The sequence below is a fragment of the Vespula vulgaris genome, chromosome 7 (genome assembly GCF_905475345.1).
Source record: "Vespula vulgaris chromosome 7, iyVesVulg1.1, whole genome shotgun sequence".
NCBI classification, from domain to species: Eukaryota; Metazoa; Arthropoda; class Insecta; order Hymenoptera; family Vespidae; genus Vespula; species Vespula vulgaris.
In genome coordinates this window covers 6,760,001-6,787,500 of record NC_066592.1, presented here as the reverse complement: position 1 = coordinate 6,787,500, position 27,500 = coordinate 6,760,001, and the positions used below count along the sequence as shown (strand labels likewise).

Below are 27,500 nucleotides of genomic sequence, written 5' to 3'. Positions count from 1 at the left end.
CTGCTACGACCGGAGATAGAGAACTTTCTGTGACGGGTCATCTTGCATCATGTCCGAGAGCCTCGCATCGGCATCCTGTCTCTTGGCAGGTTAACCTCACTTCCTACGGTAAGCATTCGAGGAATTTGATAAATAAGTTTGAAGAGAGAAAGAGGGATAGATAGAGACGATGGATAGAGGAAAGATAGAGATTGAGATTGAGATTGAGATAGAGATAGATTGACGGACTTTACTACACGGTCATGTTTTTCTCTTACTTTTATTTCTTTCTTTTTCCTTTTCTTTTTTTTTCTTTCTTTCTTTCATTTTCTCTCTTTTCTCTTTTCCTGTTCACTCGTTCCTTCCAAATGCGATTTTAAAGAAGTCCTCGTGAAAAGATTCTATATCATCGTCGATTTGAATTTCAAAAAATTATTCTATCTCTATCTCTCCATCTATCCATCTATCTATCTCTATTTCTATCTCTATTTCTCGCAAAATAATTTCTGCTTGCAATGACGAAACCTACACCGCGCTTGCATATAATTAATTTCAACGCGGGAATTCGCGTATTTGTACGCAGCTTGATCTCGCTCGGGCAAATTTATGGTCGTACCACATCGTCATACGTTCATTCGTGGTTTCTGCACGGTATAAACGTTCATATGTCACACGAAGGAGAAGAAGCCATAAGTTATAATATACGTGATTCATTCCATCTGAAAGTATTCCAACGCGTAATATCAAAATTGTTTTCTATTTGAAGTAACGACTCGTCGATTATATCGAAAGCATTTCTCTTCGTCCCTATTTGTCTCTCTTTTTCTCTTCCTCCTTTCAATTAATGCAAATAAAATTTTAACGCCTGTATGTATGTAGAAATAGTTTCTTTTCTTTTTTTTGGACATTTTTCTTTCTCTCCTTTTTTCTCTTTCTATTTTTTTAATTTCTTTTTTTTCAGTATCGTATCTCACATTGCTTCAATGAAAATCGATTATTCGCAAAGCGAATATATATGCATAATATAGAAATGAAATATTTCTGGCAGCTGAATATATAAAAGAAAGAGAGAGAAAGAGAATCAAAGAGAAAGAGAAAGAGAGAGAGAGAGAGAGAGAACGCGAGAAAGAGAGAGGTGATTGAAGTACTTTTTACACGTTATATTTTATGACATGTATGTACGTCATACGTTTGTATAGTTGTAACCAAAGCTGTCCGTCGAATAATTTTCCGAACATGTAGGTACTCATACTCTCCATCACGATTTCGCAACGATCCGTCCGTTAAAATTGATTTGTTCGTTATGTTAGCTGGCTATGTTGTTGCTCGTCCATAAAGCGAACATTTACAACAGACATATCGTGCACGTTTAAAAATGAAATGGGTGAATCTATGTAGAGAGATGTAGGTAGATAGATAGATATCTATCTGGTGAGTGTGTGATTCATTGATTGTAATACGTACATACATAGATACATCCATACGTAGATACATAGATACATGTACACTCACACACACACATATATTTATATATATGTATGTACATACATATATTTGTTCCTGTTGTTGTTTGCAGTTCAATGCGGCGACATCTCGTCTGCGTCGTCGTGGAGGTCACACGTGTCCTCCACTGTGCTCCTCATCGTCCTCAGCGGCATCCTCTTTGGCAGATACATCGCGAGGTGATGCCACTGAACTTTGAAGCGCCATACGCGAGTGGCTGTATAGTTTAAAGGAAGAAAATCTTTTCGATGGACGATGTGACGAATTTCTAAAACGAATGAAAAATAAAAGAGAAGCGGAAGAGAGAGAGAGAGATAGAGAAAGAGAAAGAGAGAAAGAGAGATAGTTAGAGAAAGAGAAATAAAGAGAAAGAAAGGAGATAGAAAAAGAGAGAAAGAGAAAGAAAGAGAGAGAAGAAGAAAACTAAGTAAACTCGCGAGAAAACACGAAGGAGAAAGTATATCTAATAATCGATTTTTTTAGAAGTTAAGCGATATTCGTACTTCGTGCATCGTAAGATAAGAGATAGAAAAAAAAGAGGAAAAGAAGAAGAAGAAGAAGAAGAAAATGAAAAGCAAAAAAATAATAAACAATGCAGATAAAGAAAAAAGAGACCGCGTGAAGAACGTGGACAAGAAACTGTGTATAAATAATTTATTTATTTATTTATTTATATTTATCGATAACTCACTATCGCTATTACTACCTTATCTAATATTAATACTCTTATCACTAATAATACTATTGCTATTACTTACGATATATTTAACATCGCTACGAATGTGGCAGACCGCGGAACGACGATGCAGCTAGCTACTCTTTGCCGGATGATTGATCGAATAACGATACGTTCGCACAACGAGCAAAAGGAAAAAAGAAAACTACGTATCCCCTTTCTTCTCTTTCTTTTATTTATCTCTTTCTATTTTTCTTTATTTTTTTTTTATTTAGTTTCCTTTTCTTTTCTCTTCTTTTCCTTTCCTCTTCTTTTTCTTTTTTTTTGTTTTTGTTTTGATATCTCTACCGACGGTGTAAGTGAAAAATTCGATATCCGTACGTTCGATTCTCTTTATCATCGATAAGAGAGAGAGAGAGAGAGAGAGAGAGAGAGAGAGAATTCGTTATATATAACACGATTTACTCATCAATATGATTGATTCCAGATCGTAAACTATTAAATAGAACAGTGGTTTTAAGATTTGCATTATTGATGAATTGAAGTAAAATTATAACGAGAGGGAAAGTTAATACGTTTGGGAATATAATAACGAAAATGAAACGCGTTTGTCTGGAATTAACGAAGAATTATATACGTATTTATTTATTTACACGCTAATTATATGTATAAGTATTAACGATTAAATATACTTAAGTAAGTATATAGGCACGTATATAAGTAAATAGTTACTGTCATTAAGTGTATCAGAGAAAGAATGGTAAAAACGAAAGTAGAAAGGAAGATGAATCGGCCAAACTCGAAGATCTTGTTGTCAGCGTGATTTTATTTTCTTCTCGCTCGGTGTAGAAAAAGATGATAAAGAGAAAGAAATAGAGATAGAGATAGAGATAGAGATAGAGAGAAAGAGATAGCAAGGGAAGGATGGTAAACTCGATTCTGGTTTACTCCCAGTTCACTTCGATTTCACTCCCACCGGTAACGCGGTCATATATTCCGTGCTCATACCCCTTGTTGGAAATCTGATTTTTCCGCTAGGTTACGATTTGCTTCTACTCCCATAGTGGTAACTTGCACGAGTAACTTCCCTTTCGTAATTTCGTAGCAATTTCGATCGGCATAAAACACACATTATACTATCGTGTACCGTCTGGCGTGTCTGTATTTCCTTCTTTTTTTTTGTATGTTTCTTTTTTGCTTTTCTTTCTTTCTGTCTCTCTCTCTCTTTCTTTCTCTCGTTTTTCGAGATACAGAGAGCAGCCTCTTCTTTCGCATTGTCGACGTAACGCGGAGATAAAAATTCATTCGTAAAGGAGAGAAAAGAAAGTAAAGAGGAAAGAATAAAAAAAAAAAAAAGAAAAGAAAATCCGATATTAAAAATCGAACGTCGGATATCAGAAATCTATGTATTTATATTGCTATAAATAAATACGTGCATACATATGTATGTAAGTGTATACATTTGCAAAGGGAAAAGTTAAGAAACAAAGTAATCGTTCGCCCATTTTTATACGATATTCTTTATCTTTCGAAATATATAGGTTGAAAGTAAAAATAGTGGAAAGAGATGGTATGATATATGAAATATTATTTCATTATTCTATTTTTAGCTTGTACCTGTTATATTTCGGAAGATAAAGAATATATAAAAATAGATGGACGATTATTCTGTTTCTTGACTTTTATCAGCAAGTATATATATATATATACATACATAAATAAATACGTAGGTACGTATTATATAGGTATATTTTTGTTACTCTATTCGCCTTCTAATCGATCGATTTCCTCTAAGATATTATTTGGCAAGGATCCATTCGGTTAAGTTTGATTTGGTTTGCTTTTTTCCTTTCCAGTTAACATTAATTACGATTCTTATTAAAGAATCGCACTATTTTTGAAAATATTCGTTCTGATAAAAAATAGATCGAGTGATGCTATTCTCGATAGAAAAGGAATAAAAAAGAGAAAAAAAGAAAGAGGGAGAGAGAGAAAGAGGAAGAATGAGAGTGTGAAAAAAAGAGAAATAGAGAGAGAGAGAGAGAGAGAGAGAGAGAGAGAGAGAGAGCTCGAAAGGAATGAATCGAGAGCGTTGTGTTGAACGTACAGAATGTTATATAAAACGATGTATTATAAAAACAAGGGTGCTGGGGCCAATATTACGTGAATGCGTTGATAGTCGACCGAAAGTGAGAAAAAGCGAGAGAGAGAGAGAGAGAGAGAGAGAGAGAGAGAGAGAGAGAAAGAGGGAACGAATGAGTGAGAGACAGAAAGAGAGAAAGAGAGAGAGAGAGAAAGGGATCGTTTGCACTGTGTGTATGTGTGTGTGTATGAGTATAAAAGACAGAGAGAGAAAAAGAGAGAGAAATTGAACGAGAGATTGAACGAGAAAACGACAAAAGAGGGATGATGATGACGAACGCGAAAGAAATTGATATAATACATATTTAAGTGTTATGTATCTGCCACATTCGCAGTTTTCGAGTGACGACGACGATATCGTCTCGTTGACTCTTCGAAGGAAAAGAGATGGAGAAGGGAGTAAAATAATTAACGAGTTCGAGTGTACTTAATCCGCGCTTCAATTTAGATTTTGCGATTACTGTTGTAAAAAAAGAGAGAAGGGTATAGATAAAGAAGATAGGGGAAATCGATCTTCGTTCAATCGCTTGTTGTTCTCCTTTTTTTTTATTTTTTTTTTTTTTTTTACAGAATCTTCTTTTTTTCTGTTATATTTTTTTTATTTATCTTGCTTTCTTTCTTTTTTTTCTTTCTAATCACCGACTTTAGTAATGAAGATTTACATATACGGAAATATGGTAAATATTATTATTATTTTTGTTATTAACATTTTTTGTATTATTATCTTTGTTGTTATTATTATTATTTTTTTATAATGATAATAATTATTATTATTGTTGCTGTTTTTATTATTGTTATTTTTATAGGACGAAAGCGGAGATCTTGAATGGCGTTTCTTTGTACGAGTATTAATGATATAAGCGGTTTTAAAGATATAAATATATACATAATAATATACATATACATATATATATATAAATATATATATATATAAATATAAATATAAATATAAATATTATTATTTACGTGTATAAAAATATTTTAAATCGTAAGTAAGTTATCTGTAAAAATTAAGAATGCACCTTTCTGTATAAATAATAATAATAATTATAATTATAATTATAATATTAATATTAATAAAAACAACAATAATATTAATAATAATAATAATAATAATAATAATAATAATAATAATAATAATAATAATAACTACAAAAAGAAAAAATGAAAAAAAAGAAGAAAAAGAAAACAACAAAACCAAACGAAACTGAAATGACTCGATCGTACGTACATAAAAATACCTACATATTAAAAATATATATAATACGGCCGATAATTTAAAAAACAAAATAAAGAACGAAATTCTTTGTTCGTTCTTCGAACAACGACAACAATAACGACGACGACGACGACGACAATGACGACGACGTTGACGACGACGACGACGATGACGATGACGACACGATGATATTAGTTTCGATCGTCTGCCGTTAATCTCGATTTGTCAGGATAATTTATAAAACGACATATCCATTGTATGTACGTACATAGGAAAGAAAAGAGAAAGAGAAAAAGGAAATGATATGTAATATGTCTCGTATAGAAAAGTTTAGAACGACGGGCGATCGTTCTTGAACGAGAAAAAGAATTCGTAGCCGATTTGTAAAGAGAGAGAGAGAGAGAGAGAAAGAAAGAAGAAAAAAAGGAAAAAAGAAAATAAAAAGACACAAAAAAAAGAAACAAAAAATAGAGAATGCGTGCGAGCGCGTATCCGTGTGTATGATATGTGTGTGTTTGTGTGTTCGTATGCATGTATGAAAAAGAGAGAGAGAGAGAGAGGGGGGGCGAGAAATAGAAAACGATTACAAACTAACATAATCGCGAAACGCGTTCATTCGCGAAATCACGACGAAGTATATGCATATTTTTAAGTGCGATCAGTTTAATTGAAACGCTATAAATAACAATGAATCGTCGAAAAAGAGAAACGATAAAGAAGAAGAAAGAAATGAAAAAAGAAAAAAAAAAAGGAAAAGATAAGGGAAAGAGAGAAAAAAAAGAACAAGAAAAGATAACGATCGCAGTTTGTAGATCGAATAGAGAATAAAAACGAAGTCGTCCGGCGAAGGAAGGAAATGCGTTTAAATGAAAGGACACATTTTCTTTCGAAATTTTCATTAAGTAAACTCGATTTTCATTAAAGCCCGCGCGAATCGACAATTGGATTCGATTTGTACATAATAGAAGATGTAGTAAAAAAAGAAAGAGAAGAAAGAAAGAAAAAATAAATAAATAAGAAAGAAGAAGAAGAGAAAAACACAAGGAAAGAGGAAAAGAAAAATCGAGTAGAAACGATAAATAAAGAACAACGTGCTTTCGACGCGCGTACGTTGATCGTAGCACGGTCGTGTTATACTAATCATTCCTGTATAAAAATAAGAGAGAAGAGAGAAAGCAAGATGAGAGAGAATGAAAGAAACTCGATTTTATATTGAGAGAGAGAGAGAGAGAGAGAGAGCGAGAGAGAGAGCGAGAGAGAGAGAGAGAGAGAGAGAATGTAGATTTCAGGGTATTTATATCGAGGGTTATATAGTTATATAGATATACAAGAATATTTAAATTATAAAATATATTGCAAAAGAAAAGTATATATATATATATATATATATATATATATATGTGTGTGTGTCTGTATATATATATGTATATATATACTATGTTTTTATTGTTGTAAAGTTAGAAAAGTAAGGACGATCGAGTGTCGTAAACGAAAAATTACGTGCATTTCGAAAAGCATCGAAGAACGAAAAATGTGATTCGCATTCTACTAGTAGCACGATCGCACGTATTATCTATGTACGTAAATACAATACAATCCATTCGTAAAAGTTTGTGCTCCTATTTAATCGGATGCATTTCATTCTGGCAAGAGAAAAAAAGAAAAAAGATAAATAACGAAAGGAATAATATGAAAAGAAAGAGATAGAGAAAGAAGGAGAATTCTTTTACTTACCGGCTCGAATTCGAAAAGAACTCTCGAACGAGATAATAGCAATGTAAATTGTGTAATATGCGAATCGTCATCGCTCCCTGTAATAAGGCACATAAAACTAATAAGAGAGCACATGGCTTTATTAGCGAGATATCATCGATGCCGTTTTTAACCACGAATCTCCCAAATCCATTACGAATTTATATATTTATTTATTTATTTTATTATATCCACGAGTTAGTTTGCGTCAGACTTCAAATATCTCTTCGCGAATGTAAGACTACGATATCGTTTTTTATCAAGGAAAGGAGAAAGTAGAAAGTGAAAAAAAATGAGAGAAGACAAAATAGATATTCCTTATCTTTTGCAAATTCAGCATAATAGGTAAAAAAGTAAATAAATAAATACAGAAAGAAAGAAATAGAAAAGAGAGAAAAATAAAAGGAAAGAAATTGAAATGAACGCAATGATTCCTAATTTTGAAAAATATTATTGAATCTAATTATCATCCTGCTCGTCGTTTCGCGTTAAATCTAGTCGAACATACACGTGCATATATATATATATATATATATATATATATATATATATATATATACGTATACACTCAACGCACGACTGCCAGTAGAACATAACACAACGATTATCACCGTCTTCTAGTCTTATTATAGCAAAAGAAAGGGAAAAAAAAAGAAAAGAAATAAAAATGTGAAAGGTACGGAGTACGATGATCTTTAACGATTTTCTACGTGGATATATACCAGTTCGACGTAATCACGAAACGAGTGGCAAATAAATTAAAAATTTCATTGTGATCGCAAAGGAACGAATGGATGATCTCGCCGATGAATACATTTTTTACCGAAAAGTTATATCAGCTTTATCTCGCAAACGAACTTCACGCGGACTATATTAAAATAAATAGAAACGCGCGTGTGTGTGTGTTTGCGTATACGTATGCGTGTGAGGAGAAAAGAGAGAGAGAGAGAGAGAGAGAACAAAAATGCGTGTGTGTGAGAGAGAGAGAAAGAGAAATGAATGTTGATAAAAACGTGTACGTGTCGTACGTAATATCGGTAAGACGGAGGATTAAGATTAATGAAAAAAAAAAAAAAAAAAGAAAGAAATGGAGAAAAGATTAGGAAAATTGGTACAAGTTTTCTGCACCGTCAGACTCGACGATCTAAAGGTACTATTATACTTAAAATGAGAAAAAAGAAAAAAAAATAATAACGACAACAAAATCCACGCTTAAAAGCCACAAAAAATCTGAATACATAATGAATGTTTTACTATCGGATTAAAATATTACGATAATACTTATTAATGTAAATGGTTTTTCATTATTATATTATAGATGTTACTCAATAATATATTTACAAATAATATTAAGCCAAAGCAATCGTTTCATTTCGTCCTGTCCATAGACCTCTCGCTTTCCACTTCTTTCTTTTAGCATTTCTTTTAACGAGGAGGAAAGAGTTATGATTAAATGAAAAAGGAGAGAGAAAGAGAGAGAGAGAGAGAGAGAGAAATACAAGAGGAAAATAATAGAAGAAGCAAGTTCCGACAATAAATATGTTTTTATTACACATATATTTCGTACGAGGGTTACACGATATTAATACATGTTCATTTAACTGTCCAGCAATCAAACACGTTGTATTTTTAATTTTCTCTTGTCACCGTGATTATCATGATCATCATCATTATCATCAGACATCATCATTATCATTATTATTATCATTATCATCATCATCATCATCATTATCATTATCATCATCATCATCATCATCGCTGTTTACTATCGTATCTCAGGAAGTAATCGGTAATTGTCACACTTTGTAAAACATCGTCATTATTCTAAAGTATGTAAGTCTCGAATCACCCGAAGAAATTAAAGACTAAACGTCGCGCGCTCGGTGCTTTTTATTTTTTCTGTTTTCTTTTTTTTTTGTTATTTTTTTCTTCTCCTCGTTTATCATTAGTTTTTTCCTCCTTTTTTTTATATTTTTTCTTTTTTCATTTTTTTGTAATCATTTCTTTTTTTCGCTTTGTCCTTTAATACTTTTCATTCCTTCTGTTTTTCTTCATTCGTAATGAACAATTGACAAACAGTTATGAGAGAGAGAGTTGGAAGTTTAAGGTGCGTAAAATAAATTGTACCTGCGCATTTATTCGCGATAATTGTTTCTTTTATATTCATTCGAACGTCGAAAATGATCGCTTATATATATATATATATCTCCCCTCATCACACGATATCTCTAATTAAATACAACATTCATCTTAGACACATCGGACGATTCATTTAATTTTATTACGAACTTCCAGTTGTTTTCTTTCTTCATTATTCGTCATAAATTGACGAAGTTAATTACTTTTTTCTTTTTTTCCTTTCTTTCACTTTCTTTCTATACCTCCATCTTCTCCTTCTTCTTCTCCACGTCCTTTTTTGTTCCTTATTTTTTTCTTTTTTGGTTTACTGACCTCAGTTCTTTTGTGTTAATAGATAATTATTTAATCTTTATTCATAACCTCGTTGCTTATGCCCTAAGAAACTTCGTTAAGTTGATTTTTTTTTTTTTCTTCAGCTTACAATCTAATCGTGTACTTCGTAAATCTTATAATTAAATTTAATAATTCTAAGCTTGGTGACCAGCACCAAAACACTCACTAGATCACTGCCTACGGACACAGATACAGATTTTTTTCGTTCTCGATAGTTGATACGATTACGTGGACCAAAAGAGATACCACACACATGAGTCTCCTTCTCAAATTTTTTTTGTTTTTTTTTTTTTTCTTTTCTTCGATCATCATCATTATCATCATCATTATCATCATCATCATTATATTCCTTTCGCGTTTCACGCACGACAGTTAGGAGCTTACTATCTAAATGTGTATACGACTTTACTTTTATTTTTTTTTTTTTTCTTTTTTAGGCTGACCTTCGCTATTACACGATTATAAATACATGCCGTTCGTATGAGCCTGCATTATTTTTAATTTTCCAGCTGTGTATGTGCCGGTATACATATATATATATATATAGAATATAAATAAATATATATATATATATATATATACGCACACATACGCACATATATTTATATTTTGTCACTTTACAATTACAATTCCCCGCTGAAAAATTTACAAGAATCTTAATCGTAGCGAAGTACGAACGACCTTTTGAGAGAAAAGAAGACGATTTCGAAGAATCAGCACTTTTACACTGCAAAAATACCAAACGATCGACGTTCAGAAGATCTTCAATGTCAATTTCTTTCATTCTCTTTTTTTTTTTATCTACGACACGAGTCATGTCAAAAATCGACATGATCTTGTAATCAGATCTTTATATGTCACGGGAAGATCGTCTCGAACGTCGAAAGTATATACAACACAACTTAGAAAGTTCTCGTCGAAACACAGACATCAAAGCGAAGTTGTATTTTTTCTGTCTTTTTTTTTTTTTCTCTTTTTTCTCTTTTTTCTTTCTTTTTTACCCCTTATAATATCTGTGGTATTTTTGTTTGCCATAATACATCGATCTGCGCGAGTGTTGTTCTCTATAAACACGATTACAGGTCTTCCTCTTATTTTCTATCGATCGCTAAAAGCCAGGAGAGAAAAAATACGGTTCGTCGCGTGAAACGTATCGGTAATTAATAATGTGGCGGGCGCTTCTCGTACTCGATGATCGATTTATAACGACAATCACTAATATTACTCTTTGGTTAGAAAGAATTTTTACATCCTCTTTAGACTCGGCGCGTTCCTGCGCCATCGTCATATTTGCATTGTAGCGTAAAATGCATGATAAAATCGTGATAGTTTGAGATGTCACTATTACACGCGTTTACATTTCTTTTATTTATTATATGCATGTAAATAATGTGTGTACGTGTGGGTGTGTGTATGCGTGTTTGTTGTCCGTGTCTCTCCTTGTGTTAAGAAATAGCGCAAGTGTACAAAAGAGCGTATTTTTATATATGTATATATATATATGTATATATGTTTGTATATATATATATATGTATGTACGTATGTATGTAATTTGTGTCATGTCGCGCAATGTTCCTCAATGTTTTTTTTATAATTTTTAAAAGAAGAAAGAGTATTGTTGTTTCTCTTTTCTCTTCTATTTTTTTTTCTTTTCTTTTCTTTTCTTTTCCTTTTTCACTTTTTCCCTCACGTAGCAAGTTCGAATGAATTAATTTTAATACAAACCTAAAAAGTCCAGCTCTTTTTTTAACGCAGTTATTATATTAAAATTAACCATCTGTCTTTTCACATATAATAACATCTTTTTCGCCGGCATATAATAGTCTTTTTCTTCCTTACTTTCGTCTTTTTTCACTTCTGTTCCTTTCTCTTTCTCTCTCTCTCTCTCTCTCTCCCCCTCTCTCCCTCTCTCTCTCTCTCTCTCTCCCTCTCTGCTGTTCTTTTACTTGACTTTTATCTTTTTCTTTTTCATCTTTTTTAATTTTCCTTACCTTCGTCTTAAAACGTGGCTGCATGCTTCCTTACAAAGATTACGTTTCTTTCGTCTTTTTATTTATTTTTCCTCTTTCTTTAACATTATGCAAATACTTCTTCGTGCACGTGTGTCATTACTTCACGAGTTACAAATTCCATTCTTGTTCTAAGATTTTCCCAAAGGTGATCTACTTTTTATTATCTCATTTTTTTTTTTTTTGATTATTATTCCGTGTGCACCGTAAAGCACGGTCTTCCTTTCTTTTCTCTTTTTTCTTTTTCATTCGTTCATTCATACTTTCTTTTTCCTTCTCTTATTTTGTACTTTGTATTCCAACAGTAGTTTGGATTGCATATATTTAATCTTTCGACGATGGACACATCTAAACAAGCCTCTCTGCGTTTGTTTCAATCGTATGAGACGGAGAGAAAGAGATATATATATATATATTTTTATATTTATATATATTCATATATATATATATATATTACATAGATAGATATACGAATACGATATTAATCGAGCCCGCGAAATCCAACTACGAATCCCTCGGAATAAAATCTTACACCATTATTGTACCGTTCAATGTTTTGATATGTCGTTGAGGATTCTGTGCGATTCTGTATCTTCGTCTTTTCTCCGAAGCGAAGTTTTAGTGCCCTTCGTTTATGCGTAGCACGTAGCAAGTATAAACTCTTCTAACTTTGTTCTCACTTATTTATCCTCATAATCATTACGTTCTTCTTCTTCTTCTTCTTCTTCTTCTTCTTCTTCTTTTTTCTTTTTTGTAGCATCGACCGATTGTCGAGCAATCGTGAAAAACAGAATCTCGCTTTATTTGCGCAGGTACATTGTGAAGAAAGAGATTCGATCCCTCCGTTTATTATCACTTTAACTTCAATGAGATGGAGGATAGAGATAGAAATAGATAGATACATTAGATAGATAAAGAGGGAGGAAGGACAAGATGCAACGCTAGTTTCCAAAATAGTCTTTCCTCGGTGCGATCGAGACCAATCAGGAAAATTAATCAGGAAACAATGAAAGGAGGAAGGTTAGTTAAAGGAGATAGAGAAAGGGATAGAGATAGACATAGAGTGTCAGAGAAAGAAATAGATATATAGATAGATAGAGTAAAAAAATAAGCTAATGGAGTTACGATGAGGAGAACGATGACGACAACGACGAGGACAGAATAATCTTCGCATGAGGCGCGACAATACTTCTTATTTATTGATCTCTCGTCCAGGACAAATCGTTTCTCGTTTCCCTTCGGACGCGACGCGTTTCGGACCAGCCGCCAACGCGTCACCGTTGATCGAAGATCGTACTTCTTCTTCTTCCTCCTCTTCTTCCTCTTCTTTTTCTTCTTCCGGTTTAGTCCCACCCGAAAATAGAAGTCACGAACGATCTTCAATTTTGCGTACGAGAGAGAGAGAGAGGGAGAGAGAAAGAGAGAGAGAGAGAGAGGGAGAGAGAAAGAGAGAGCGTTCTGCTTTTCGAGGATGATGCGTCGACAACGAGCCGTCAGATCGTCGCGTTTTCTAACACATTTTTGAACGACGACAGACAACGGCGGTGATGTTGTAATGGGTGGTTGTGGTTGTGGTGCTGCTGCTGCTGCTGTTGCTTGCTGTTTGCTGCTTGCTTTTTCTGGTATTGGCGACAACGATAAGAAGAGAATCAGGGCGAGCAACGAGGGGGAGGGAGTGCTGGTCATTTTTGTCCTCTCTCTTGTTCTTTTTTTTTTGTTTTCTTTTTCTTTTTTTTTTCTTTTTTTTTCTTTTTTTTTTTTTTTTCTTTATAATCGTTCCCATACCATACTCAGTTTTTCTCAACCTTCTTCCCTCAAGCGCCAAGAAATTTCGTCAGTTTATTTTAGCAGTCTTGGCCAAGCAAGCGTCTTCTTCGCTCGCGAAACAACGACTAATATAAGCCTAGCCTATTTTATTAGTCCCAGGCAGCTTCGACGTACTCTCAGGAATACCAAGGACAAAAGGATGGGGATCCTTTTCTTTTTTTTTTTTTTTTATCGTCGCGTCAGTACAGCAACACCGCGACCTGCAGCCAGCGCGGCTCCTGCTCGTGCTCGTGTCACTGACGCACGCGCCACCAAGTCTGCTGCACCTTCTCGTGGAGCTTCTTGCAGATACCGGCGAGCCTCCGTCACATTCCAGCATCCACGGCGTTCTCATCGTTCTCACCGCCCGCGTCCTCGCTCGAAAATGTTGTCCGACCACCGCCACCACCGTCGCCATCGCCACCGCCACCGTCGTTACCCTCTAAAGTCTCTCCGCTCTCGTCTCCTTCTTCCAACGTCATTTGAAAATGTTTTTTCTCGGACTGTTGTTGCTGCTGATCGTTAACAGCCTGTTGTTGCTGTTGTTGTTGATCGTCCGACGGTGGTGACGGTGGAATCATCGACTGATACCAATCTCTATTCTCTTCCAACGTATCCAAAATCTCTTGAGCATCAGGATGTACCAAATCTGCCCACGTTTCCCAAAGCGGATGCACGATGTAATCGATAAAGCCGACCTGCGACTTTTCGATCGTCGCGCTATGCCTATCGCACATAGGACTTATGTCCATGTTCTGTTCGCGCTCTCGATCACCCTGCAGGAAAAACTCCTCCATCAATAGGCTCACCCATCGTCGATAAAGAGGCAACGGTTTCGTTGGGTTCGACAGGTCCGCACAATGAACGAGATTCTCCAACACCTGTATGCGATCCGTGTAATTGTCTAGAAGTAGTACGCCAGAACCAGCGACTTTCTTCGTTTCTACCATAGTTTTCAGATCTGCCAATAAGGACATGTGTTTCGACATGTCCGTCGATAAGACCATGTCGATCACCATCTTCCTCAAGGTTTGCCGTTGCTTTTTCGTCATGTTCACGAATATGTCGCAACCTTCGTTCTGCAGGAGCTTGAACGCCACCGCTAGGTGATGATTCTCCAATACGGACTCGTCGTTGTACATCAGGGCGAGCTCGGAGCCTAGAGTTTCAACAGAAACAAAAAGAAATTCTCTTCGTTAGAAAGATCGACGATGAAAATGTTCATTGATTTTTTATAAAAGTTTCTTTCTGTTTTTGTTTTTTTTTTTTTCTTTTCGTCCTTGTTAAATTTATCACTTACTCGAATTGATAAGGAACTGATTCGTTAGACCGGGATGATCCACGTCATGGATCGTGGCCGCAAACAGAGCCGCTGTGATCTCCAACGGCGTAAACACAGACTGCAAATATTAATTTGTTGTGTTAGCGGTAAATCAACAAAGTTCTATTCATTGTTAACCAACGTCGAGAAATTCCTATTGCTTACCTCGAGGGCGGGTGTGTTGAGTAATGTGTGGGTGGATTGGGTCACATCGGCGGCATGAAGACTGTTATGGAAGGGATTATCCTTCACGTAATGATCCTCGAGGGTCATCATGAAGGTAACGAAGGTTTTCGGCGGTATCGCCAACGACTTCAACAAATCTCGGCTTTGGAAGGCCGTATACGCGACACAGGTGAGAGGTCGATTATTACTGAGCTCGCCTATCCTGAAGATGTCGATGCCCCATTTGTCGATGTCCGACAATAACTGATAAAAGAAATATTAACTCATTTTCTTTCTTTTCATTTTGTTTTTTTTTTGTTTTTTTTTTCGAATATAGTCCAAGAAATATTTTTCAATATGATTCGACGAATAGTTTAGGAAATGATGAATTTCTATTTGATTATTGATTACGAATGCATTTTTGTTGCACTTTTAAAAGATCGTTTACGTATCGTTTAAGATACGTCCAAGAAGAATTTGCATTTGTTTAAAGTTTGGAGATCTTGTTTATTTCTTGATTTATTCATTTTTTCTTTTTTTTATTTATTTATTTATTTCTTTTTCACAACTCGTCGACTCGTTTCTTCCATATCTACTTCTTCTTTTTTTCTTTTTTATTGTTTCGTTCAACGAAGCGAAAAAATGATAAGATCTGCGATCGTCGATTCGAAGATCGCCAAAAAAAAGTCGTCGAAAATAAAAACGAACGGTACGCCTTTTTGGATTATTTTAACGTGGGTGTCAATTCGACTTTTCGTTTGGACAAACGATTGCTTCGAACTTTTTTAAGGATACAAAATTTCAGTTTTATCAGCGCGATTCTTCCGAGAAGGACGTGCTCCGAAAAATATCCAAAGATATTCGATTAGCGTAACGAGAGCAAAGTTCGTTTCGTTTCCCATGTCGCGGAAGCGTGAACAAAGATTATTTTTATCATCTCAAGAAAGGCGGTCGTTCCTTCGATGATATAAAAAAAAACGAAGAGAATATCGCTTGCCAAAAAAAGAAGAAAAAGAAAGAGAGAGAAAAATATTCGAAAGATTTTCAAAAAGACACGACACAATCCAAAGTAGAAATCGAAAAAAAAAAAAAGTATTGACTCATACACGGATTTCCCATTTCTTTTTATTCTCAAAAGATGTTGAATGATTTTTTTCCTTCTCTTTTTCTTATTTTTTTTTTTCTTCTTTTTTTTCAAGCAAAATTATTATTAATGTTATCGGTAAAGTTTACGACCTCGTTCCGAATGATTTTGTAAGTTCATATGAATATATATATATATATATATATATATATATATATATATATATATATTTAATCGCAACACGATCCTATCGCAAATTCAATGCAAACATTTCGTTCTCTAAATTCCTATTATCGGGTGTACCGGCTGTCACGTATGTATTCTCACCTCCAACTGACGTAGATTATCTATACTTCAAACTCGATACTAGTAATATAATACGTACGAATATCGACAATAATTTTATATATTCTAAACGATTTCATCAATTCGAAAGCGAAGAAACATTCTTCGAGAAAGCGATTATCCAATTTTTTCTTATGGCGGCCGCGTTTTTCGAAGAAATGAGATAAATTACAAGAATGAAAAAAAAAGAGAAGGAAAAAAACGAGAAAAAAAAAGAATATAAGAAAACTAGCGAGAAAAAAAAAAGAAAAGAAAAGAAAACATTCGATTCGCTAATCTTTCTAATCTGAGAGACCTTGTCATGGCGGCACACGCGATTCCCTTCCTCTCTCTCTCTCTCTCTCTCTCTCTCTCTCTCTCTCTCTCTCTCTCTCTCTTCTACTCTTCATCGAGTTTGTAATCCTTTAGTAAAATGAAGGCACGTTGCAAATATTTGTACTCGCACGTGTCGTTGGAATTTTCCAAATCGAATTCGCAATGTTTTCTCCTGCTGGTTTTAAGCGTCTCTCTAAGTATTTACATATACATGGATAACCGAGGCGACGATTTTAGAGAGGATAACGCGAGAGAGAAACAGAGAGAGAGAGAGAGAGAGAGAGAATTCTCTTCTCACGAAAAAGAAAGAAACCAATCCGTTCACAGCGGGCTACCGAAGCGAATGTTACTGCTTCAAAATTCGTAGAAAAATCATCGAGAAAGACCGAACAACAACAATAAACAGAAGCTAACTAAAAAAAAAAAAAAAAATAAAGAAAAAAAGAAATGAGAATTAAGTTTTATACTTTGATATCCAACTGTTATTCGAAACGGACGATGGTTTATAACATTCTACTTTTTACGATAATAATTAACACATTAGTTAGTATCTGGTTATCACGAAAAATATTCTCTTCTTCGTACAATTATAACGTTATTATATAAAACGAGAAATATAAGAATAATTATGAGTTAATGTAAATACTACGTTAAAGTTAATATTAACATAAATATTTCGAATAATGTGAAAGTTTATATCGATATTATATAGTATTATAAATGTAAACGATCAAAAATTTATATATACGTATATATTCTAATATCTATATGTATTATATATTTTAGTATCTTGTTCGAGTTTTTGATAAAATTCCAGTACATCTTCGCTAGTCATTAAAATCGACTTCTCTTTGAAAATGGAGAGAGAGAAAGAGAGAGAAATCGTCCGTACTCGTTAAAGATTCGCTCAGTAGGATTAGTACGTAATTAGTGAATCGCGATTAAATCTATCGATGAAAGACATAATCGGATTTACGTCGGTCGCGTGGGTGTTGAATCTCATAGCTGAATAAATAGGGGGAATGCGTTTTACTATGTATACGCTATACAGTCAGATATTTCGATTCCAAGTTAACGAGAAATGATTAGTATATCGTCCTACGTATGAATTTAATGAACAGAGATATGTATATCTCTATATACTTGCTTAAATTCTCGTAATGTTCTCTTTAATAATGAAATCTCCAAGTGAAACGAAATAAAAAAGTAAAGGAAAATGTAACAAAAAAAAAAAAAGAAAAAAAAAAAAGAGAAATGAACAAACCTTGCCGAGTTCCTCCTCGTGTGGTGTTTCCACTCCGTGAAGGGGTACTCGTTCTCCCGTGAAGCTATTCGTGTGCGTGAGTGGCCTTTTAACGCCACTAATGTGCGACATAGCAGCTGGACCCCTCTGTGCCCTATCCTTCTTCTTAGCAGCACGTGCATCCACACTTCCGGCTGCTGCAACTGCATCTTCGATCCGCAAAGATGGCAAATCGAGTTCCTGCTGCTTGTCTATATAAAATTTGATCAGATGTTCGTCATTAATATTTTTATTTCATTATTAGATACGTTTGTATTTAATTAATAGATGCATCAGATGCGTGTGTATTTAATTATTAGACGCATTAGATGGCTGGTTTGTCATTAAATACGATTTTAATAAAATTTAATAAAATCTACCCTTCGATTTGATACAAAATTCGTTTCTTTTCTTTCTTTTTTTTTTGCTCTCTATTTTTCTCTCTCTTTTTCTTTTTTCTTTTTTTTATCTTTGTTGTTGTTCTTATCGACTCTATCATATATACTTAGGTATATAAATACACGGGCGCGTTGTCTGTCGTTTTTATTTTCTTCTTTTCACGATAAGAGTCACATTACGTACGTGAAAAATTCGTGTTTGTAATGAGATAACCGTATCGGAAATCGGGAGGGCTCGTTCGATCTATCGTTTATTTATATTAGAAAAAATTTATAAACGCGAGAACTAGATCACGATGGATTCGAAAGCGGAATGTATGAGGAACGAAATTTAAATCGTTCGTTTCTCTATGAATCGCATTTTCAAGGGCTTTCAATGCGTCAAAGGAGAGAGAAAGAGAGAGAGAAAAAGAGTGATAGATAGAAAGAGATATCGATCGTTTGCTTTTGACGTCTTCGTTTAAACTCGGATTTTCGACCTCGACTATCCCCTCTTCTTTTCTCTTCTCTCTTCTACTCCATTCTCCTTCTTTTCTCAGTTCTATTAAAGGTAAAAGGAAATGAAGGAAATTGCATGCGAATTCGTAAACAACGACGACGACGACGACGACGACGACGATGACAGTAATATGAACGTCATCGATTTTGATGGAAAAGGCAATAATGAAACGAGTCGATGCAGTTCCTGATGCAATTGGACAAAAGATTGAATGAAACGAATTTTTGAATGAAATTACTCACCAAGGAAAGTATTGCAGATATATTCCGATATTTGATTCCCGGACTTGGACGATTCCGAGAAGTGAAGGAGTTCCTTGTTCAGCATTCTCTTGAACTATAATCAAAAGAAATAAAAAAGCGGAAATTAGTAATCGAGTATGGTAATAAATATTATAGGATTTTGAATCGTTTACGATAATTGTTTTACCCTTTGATTTTTTTTCATTTATCTTTGATAAAAAAATTAATAAATAAAACGAATCATTTGTGTATCGTGCGATATTATTATTATTTATTTGAATTCGATTAGATTGAAATTCGATAAGATCTAAAAGTATTATTCAAAATTAGATCCATTAGATTCTATCATCTAATCCATGAGATTTCATTGGATTGAACAATTTCTTTATATTTATCGTATCAGATTTTATATTTTCAATAATATGTTATATGTGTATCGAAATAAAGAGTCTATAGTTTTGTGTTGTAATGTTTATCGGATTCTGAATATTGCGTGAATACGATGTGTATCGTTTATTTCTTAAAGAATATCGATAAAATAAGATAAAAAATAGAAAAGTTGCCAATAAAGTAACTAAAGAGTTTTCACAGTAAAGAATATTCACTTTAAGAAGAGTATGAGACAGATAAAGAAAATACGATGGAGTGTCGAACGGCGAAGAATTTAGAAATATTTCGAATAAAACGCAATGAATGAGTTTGTGAGAGCTGAGTTTTAAAAAAGAAAAAATTGACTATTGACTATATATTGTAATCCTATTATATCATTATTATTAATAATTGGTCCTTCTTATAGATATATTTTACGTAACTATATAAAAAGGAATATAGTACGAAGAGTATAGAATCATCAAAAAAAGAGCAACTTAACGAGTGATGTTAACTCGTTGACAGGAATGATTTAAAATACCCAGAAGAATTATCAAAAAAATCTCTGCGTTTCTCGTTTGCGAGGACCAAGAAACCGACCTTGGTTCGGTTTTCGATCAACGAAGAAGCGAAACATTATCTTGCTAAATTTACGATATTTGCAATAAATCTGCGTCGTTGTGCATTACGTGTGTATATATATATATATCTGTGTGTGTACAAAAAATACAAAAAAAAAGAAAAAGAAAAAAGGAGGTAAAGAAAAAGAGAATAAAACGAATCTACGAAAGTATGCAAAAAAGTAAACAAAAAAATAACATCGAGCCGATAATTTTCTTATCGTCAGAAGCGAAAGCTTCTTATCGAATTTTTCTCCAAGCCATTTTCTCCAGATTCTTTAAACAAAAGCTGTTTCGTTCGTTAACTAAACGCTATATTTACGATCTCGATATTCTCTCTCTCTCACACTCTCTTTCTTTTTGAAATTTCTTCTTTCAGAGTAACGACCTGTGTTATCAAATTGTTTAACACGATTCCATTTAAATCGTTTCTCGTTTAATTAAATAATCTTTTTCTTCTTCAACGTGTATAGAAATAGAATGAAATTTCTTAAAGATAATGCGAATGGTAAACGAAAAGATATTAAAAATGTTAATAATACTGATAGAAATATTCTTATCAATACTTATTTATACGATATCGATGAAAAGAAAGATATAATAGATTTGTATAAACGACAAGTGCAATTTCCAAATATGTTACGCATCGTTACACGCTCGATGACGTAGATCACGAACTGGATTCGACCTACTTTCAGGACCGACTCTCTCGTTACGACGATGAAGTATCGCGACAGAAGCTTTTCCAACGTCGTGATCAACGTCCCGATGATGGAGAGAAAGGAGTCTGAGGAAGCATCGATAGGTAAGTAAGTGGAACGTGTCACTTCCTACATGTTTCTCAACTTTCCTTTTTCAAACAATGAACATGAAAATCGTCGATACGAAATGGCAAAGTTTCTTTTCGCAATTCGATTTTTCTTCCTTCCTTTCTTTCTTTTTTTTTTGGGAAAATTTTTATCCTACAAATTAAGCGAATCAATCGTTTACGTGTAATAACGTGAATAAAAATAGATATACATTTTATTATAAATATCTCAGAGAATATAAGACGATAAGAGGTTCATCGAACGATCGATCGTTCGATAATGATTACGTATGATATTGTGTATCGTAAAGAATCGATAGGATTTCTGAAAAGATATATATATATATGTATATATAGAAGACACATGTATAGTCTCCAACATTGATGAAATTTTTCCGAGTTATTCGTACGAGATCTTTAAAAAGTTGTAAAAAGATATACATTTTTTCGTGTGAAACAGGTTTGAAAGTCATGACATTTATCGTTCCCGTTAGTCGATCTACGGCGATCGTAAAAGTACGATAAAAGAAAAAAAGTAACTAATTTAGTGATATGAAGATGAGAAAATTTTATATACATGTATATGCGTACGTCGATTATTAAAATTATTTAAATAAGTTCCGTTTTCAAGAATCTTCGTTAACATATTTAACGGATGGCAATCATTATCAAGATAAAATTAAAAACATGACGATATATCACTTGGTATTAACAACAAATAAATAGATAAATGAGATTCATCTCGAGGCGTGACAAAGTACGAAAGTCAGAAAACAATTTTCCAAGTGGGATGAATAATTTTCCGATAAATCTTGTGATCGCGATAACTATAGAAAATTCTCGATTACAACGAGAATCGATCGATGATCAATCTATCGATGTTTTCTTCTTATGCAGACGTCATCATTTCGCTACGATGAATCAAAGGTATTAGTACTTTTTTTACCTCTATGATATATGCGTATGTGTATATATGTGTGTCATAAAGACATTATATTACGTAAACAATACGTAGGTTTTTTTTGTAATGTATTATCAGCATTCCGAGCAAGAGCACATCATCGTATTTCTATCAGTATTGCCAGTTTTCCTCTTATCTTCATTCATTCACTCCAACGTAATTTCCTTTGATAGAAAATTTTATATGTTTATACTGTTATTACAATATATATATATATATATATATATATATATATATATATATTAAGCAGAGTAACAAGTATCGCGATGTTGTAAGGATTAATATATACATGAGTATACTTATATATATATATATATATGCATATGATGTAACGAAGCATGTAATTGGATCGAAAGATTCACGTATGGAAATAACTTTTAATGGAGACCTTCGATTTGTTCATTGCACGAGACGACGAGTCATCGAGTTCGGTCGACGTTTAAACAACAACGTACATAATGAATTCCCTTGGATAATTAAACGATTGATTACACAAACTTTACTTTTCGTTATCATTCACGACGTTCCGGGTCTTCGGAGTTCAGCGATATCGTAATCATTTTTTCTCGCAACATCAACGATTCGCATCGCGAGTTCTTTTGAACATATAAATTCAAAATTCACCGGACATATCGTAAAAAACTTTTCTTCTCAATTCGTAAGAACAAAATATAATATTTAACAAATAATTTACATTGATGAGTTATATTGTACGTTTGAAACGAATTAAGAGGGCCAGTAAGATAAAGTAGCTATTTTTGTATAAAAATCAATATGAAATTAAAAACAACTCTGTACTTATCGCTATCAGTCGTCTCGTCAAATTTTCGAGGAAAAAAAAAAAAGAAGAATTGATTTTAAAGAAAAACGTATATGTAATATCTTCTCTCGTGATTATTTTTAATAGTTACTCTTTAGATTAGGTATACCACGAGGTAAGTGAAACGAAGATTATCACGATTAACAAAGATTAGACTCTCTTTCTTTCTCTCTCTCTTTCTCTCTCTCAACAAAAGAGAATAATAAATGAAGAAAAAATTATTTAAAGGAATACTTCGATGACTTTCGTTGTTATTTACATTCGTTTTAACGAGGGTTTAATAGAATGTTTGAACCTCTCAAACAGCAACGAGCTAACTAAAGTCTGTGGAAATGTACGCCGGTGAATCCAAAGGCAACGGACGTTAAAGTCGTCCAAAGCTCTATGATAATGTTTGAGTAAACTCGATCTACTTCTCTCTCTCTCTCTCTCTTTCTCTGTGTATCTTCTGTGTCTCGCTTTTCATTTGCTCACGATACAAACGATCGATCGATTTTGTTTGACGCGTTTAACTCGCGGAATGAATCGAGTCAACTCTTCACCGCGACGGCCTTCGAAACTCGATGCGATCGATACATATATGTAGCTTTCGAAATCGTGGTGTGGTGAAACAACGTAAACGTTGAAGAGAGAGAGAGAGAGAGAGAGAGAGAGAGAGGAGAAAGGGAGTATTAGAGGTAGTCATGGCATATGGCCATGGCACTGAGATTTGTATGAGATTAACGATAAATTGTGCGTATTAGATAAGAGACAAACGAGAGAGTATTTGCGAGATCGTCTGCGATCTGTTCGACATTGAAAAAGCACGTACGATCGATCGTGTATCTCCAAACGAAAAGTGCATTGCACCGAACAACGTTTTAACGAAAACAAAAAAAAAAAAAGAAAAGAAAAGAAGAGAAAAGTAAAAACAGAAAAAGAAGAAAAGTAAAAAGAGGAAACGGACAACAAAGAATGAAAATAAAAAGGAAACGAAACAAAAACAAAGATACGACTGTAAGGAGCTTATACTTCTTCTACGCTCTAATATCGAATCATTTCTAATATATTCTAAACCGGTTCCGTTCTTACGTATACGTATGTATCGGTCATTTCGATTGGAGCACTATTGGGAAAGAAAAAAGAGAAAAAAAAAAGGAGAAAGAAAGAAAAAGGAATACGAGAAAAGGTTACCTGGACCGCAACGATGCTGGCCATGGCTGTTAAATCTGCCAGAGTCCTAAGATAATGAAAATATCTTGTGGACTCGTACTCGTCCACGTTGCTGGTCTCGAGTTCCCCGTTTGTCGCTCGTTGCACCATCGTTCGAGCGTTTCTTATAATCCCCGTTAGTTTTCTCTTTCGAAAGTCGAGCACGAAAGATGAGAGAGAAGGACGTTGAATAAGGACGGAATAAAGGACAACGAACGTTCGGTGAAAATCTTGGAAGAAACTTTCACCTTGATCGACGTCCAACTCTTTCGGAAGAAGCTTTCCAAAAGTTTTGTTTTATTTTATTCTTTTTTTTTCTCTCTCTCTCTCTCTATCTGTCTGTCTCTCTCTCTCTCTCTCTCTCTCTCTCACTTTCCTTTCTCCTTCCTTATATCCTCTAAAATATAATTCTCAAGTACTATTCTCTTTCAACTGCACACTGTCACTCTTTATTATCGAAGAAAACAGAAAGGTCCACTTGTAGATACACCCAACTTTTGTTTCTCAATCATTAAAACGTTGTACTCCGACGATACAAAATAAACAATGTCTGAAGCACTAATAACAACGAACAGTAGTGAAAAAGTCATCACCACTTTTACATGTGTAATATATGTCCCCTCGTGAAGAGGACAAATATGTATATATGTGTATATATATATGAATATATATACGCGCGAACTGTACGACTAGCGAACGTGTTCTACGTGCCTCTGAATGTGCCGCGAGCTTTTTATCTCTTGGCCGGCGCCCGTCCCTCGTGCCGTCCTTCTCCAACGTTGTCTCTGCTCTCTCTCTCTCTCTCTCTATCTATCTATCTCTCTTACTCTCTCTATCTCTCTATCGTTTTCTCACTCGCTCTCGACAAACTCACGAAGCGCACGTACAACGTGCTGCGAGTCGCGTGGTAGGGTACGATCGGGTCGAGAATAAGGAGGGAGAAAGTGAGATAGCAATATGTAAGAAGTCTATGAGTAACAGAGTGTGTGTGAGAGAGAGAGAGAGAAGGAAGATAGAAGAAAAAATAGAAAAAAGAAAAAGTCGAAAGTCGTTCGAATTTTCCGAGTAGAATGACTGTTTATGTCATCTCATAAAATATGTTACCATTTTCCTTTTATCGTTCATAAATAATAATACAATGAAAATTCGTGGACTATTATACGTAGATTTTCTTTATTCATATTCTCTTTTACTATGTTTACGATATCGATAGGAGAGGAAAATTATGAGCGTCGATGCGCTCGAGAAAAGCCATATCGTTTCGAATCTTCTCATTCAACAAACGACGTTTTTAGTATAACCAATATACGTAATATATCACTGTAGTTACTTAGTTACTTATTATATCGTTCGTTAGACTTCCACGAAAGAGATCATCGTGAATAGCACATAGCTGCTACCGTTACTACTTCTTTCTCTTCTAACATAAAACACGTAATAGGATTTAAAGGGAACTCTAAAATTCTTATACCGATATTCGGCGAATGTTCTATGAATATTTAAAGTTCTATGAATATGTATACGAGTTTAATATATACGTATTAGAATAAAAGACGGGATTCTCTTCGATTAAATAGATGTTTTAAGATTTTATGGGATAACGTTGCGAATAATTTACTTATAGACGAATAATTTATTTTCGATTTCTGTTAAATGATCGTTGAATCGAACAGAGAATGCATCGTTTTTCTTTCTCTCTCTCTCTTTTTTTTTTTTTTTTTTTTTTTTTGAATAAATACGTACAAGTAATAAAATATTCGCCTTTAGTTATACTTTTTGTTCCGTTTTGTTTTTCAACAAAAGATAAAATTCGAAAAGAACATTTCGCTGATTATCGCGTGCATTCATTTTTCTTTTTTTGTTAAACTGGATCAACAACGCTCTCGACAAAACGTTTTATCTCGTGACTAGCTGCATTGGTTTTTGCTCGACCCGTCTTACCTTATCTGTTTTATCTTTGGTCATCCCAAAAAGAGAGATATGTGTAGAAGGAAAGAGACCAAGGGATGAGACATCTTGCAAGAATAGCTTGTATACGTTGAATCACGTAGGAGCGCATCATCTACAATTTGTAACTCTGATTTTTCTGAACTATCCGGTCGGACGAAAATTAATATTCTCATCGGAATATTACTCATCGGGAGATTTTCAAAATTTAAATTCTTACATTTCGAAGAGAAATTATTACCGACGTCACGTATCTTTCTTACTACTTATTATTCGTCATGTTTAAATGGAATAGTATTAAAATTTCTTAATAAAGAAACATTTAATATTCGAAATATTTAAAGAGTCAATTAAATCGATCATGTAACATAAAAAAGTTGGGAATAAAGGAAAATCACTGCAGATAAGTGTCGCAATGGAAAAGTCAAAGTTCTTTTCTCGCTTGTTCGAATCGCAATTAAAGTTGGAAATAGCTATGAATACGTGACCTATTGCGCGTATGCAACATATATATATATATATATATATATATATGTATGTATATATACATATACATATTTGTATTGTCACAGCGAACCGTATTAAACGTTTTACGTTAAAACATAAGCGACGTTGTTATCGCGATAAAACCCATCAGACAATTTTTCGTTTCATGTAGATTCGTACATGTATAATATTTGTTTTTTTCCTTCGCTTTTGTACTTCGTTTTATCTCTTCCTATTATTACGTTCTTTTTTTTTCTTTTTTATTCGCTTTTCTCTCTTTCTCTTTTTCCTTTTCTTTTTTTTTGTTAGATTCGAAGATATGTCAGTCCAACCAACGGAGTAGCATCTTCTGTTCTCTCTAATCTCGGAAAAGGGAAGCTTCCAGGAAAACGACGATGATGTTCTTACAGTTTGCTCGAAACGCTTGGAAAAGACTTTGGGGAATACCAGACGTTTCCGCCAAAAGCTTACGCAAAAGATCGCGTGGGTGAATGACGATACTCTATTCTCTATGTTATTTTTCCGTTGTTCTTTGGCGAAAGGGTTAGAGCTTAATACGAACTCGATACAAAAGATTAAAAGCTTCGGTGCTCGATATCAAAGAATTCATTTGTAATCTGTCAAAAGAACAAAAAGAAGAAAGAAAAGAAAAAAGGACGAGCAAAGAAAGAAAGAAAGAAAAGAAAAGAAAAGAAAAGAAAAGAAAAGAAAAGAAAAGAAGAAAGAAGAAACGAGAAAAAAAATAAATACATTTTTGAAGAATCCCGTAGAAGTTTATTCGTCATCGAAATATCTCGAGACTTCATAGAGACGTCTATTTACTTAGAAAACGTAGCAAGTAAGATTCATTTTTTATTTTCCGTAAAACTTCGAAAAGCAATCCGAATTTCGTGCTTTCGGGAATTCGAGCAAAATATGTAGAGAAGCCTGTTTTATTTATTTAGAGAAGAGAGAGAGAGAGAGAAAGAGAAGAAGATTGCGGTCTCGCTAGGAACAATAAAGTAAAGAGACGAGAACGAGAAACGTGACGCGATGTTTAATATAAGAATACTTCGAGGATTCTCTACGGCGCCTATCGCCAAGCAAGGA

General features: G+C 34.0%; 2 protein-coding genes and 1 long non-coding RNA gene across 19 annotated transcripts in view; 1 reads left to right on the top strand and 2 right to left on the bottom strand.

Annotated features, from left to right (window-relative positions):
- LOC127065394 (uncharacterized) overlaps positions 1–1,662 on the bottom strand; it is a 5,504-nt gene extending 3,842 nt beyond the window's left edge. Inside the window, exons 1-2 of the long non-coding RNA XR_007782029.1 lie at positions 1,528–1,662; positions 1–103 (exon numbers count right to left, since the gene is read on the bottom strand). The exon at positions 1–103 is cut by the window's left edge and continues 1,128 nt beyond it. This is a non-coding gene — a long non-coding RNA (uncharacterized LOC127065394). The remainder of the gene's footprint in view (positions 104–1,527) is intronic.
- The window catches only part of LOC127065375 (uncharacterized), a 257,300-nt gene extending 248,670 nt beyond the window's left edge, over positions 1–8,630 (top strand). For all 5 annotated transcript variants that reach the window (XM_050997629.1, XM_050997627.1, XM_050997630.1 and 2 more), the window contains 2 exons: positions 1–108; positions 1,556–8,630. The exon at positions 1–108 is cut by the window's left edge and continues 96 nt beyond it. In XM_050997629.1, the coding sequence (XP_050853586.1) occupies positions 1–108; positions 1,556–1,665 (218 nt within the window). In that variant the 3' untranslated portion in view covers positions 1,666–8,630. The remainder of the gene's footprint in view (positions 109–1,555) is intronic.
- A 166-nt stretch (positions 8,631–8,796) lies between these two features.
- The window catches only part of LOC127065368 (cAMP-specific 3',5'-cyclic phosphodiesterase), a 179,516-nt gene continuing 160,812 nt past the window's right edge, over positions 8,797–27,500 (bottom strand). For 12 of the 13 annotated variants that reach the window (XM_050997593.1, XM_050997594.1, XM_050997584.1 and 9 more), the window contains 5 exons: positions 19,210–19,303; positions 18,053–18,282; positions 15,045–15,308; positions 14,859–14,958; positions 8,797–14,717 (listed from right to left, as the gene is read on the bottom strand). In XM_050997593.1, coding sequence (XP_050853550.1) covers positions 13,885–14,717; positions 14,859–14,958; positions 15,045–15,308; positions 18,053–18,282; positions 19,210–19,303 — 1,521 coding nt within the window. In that variant the 3' untranslated portion in view covers positions 8,797–13,884. Of the gene's footprint in view, positions 14,718–14,858; positions 14,959–15,044; positions 15,309–18,052; positions 18,283–19,209; positions 19,304–23,960; positions 24,664–27,500 lie in introns of those variants that run through there. The other variant, XM_050997598.1, reaches the window with a different exon arrangement.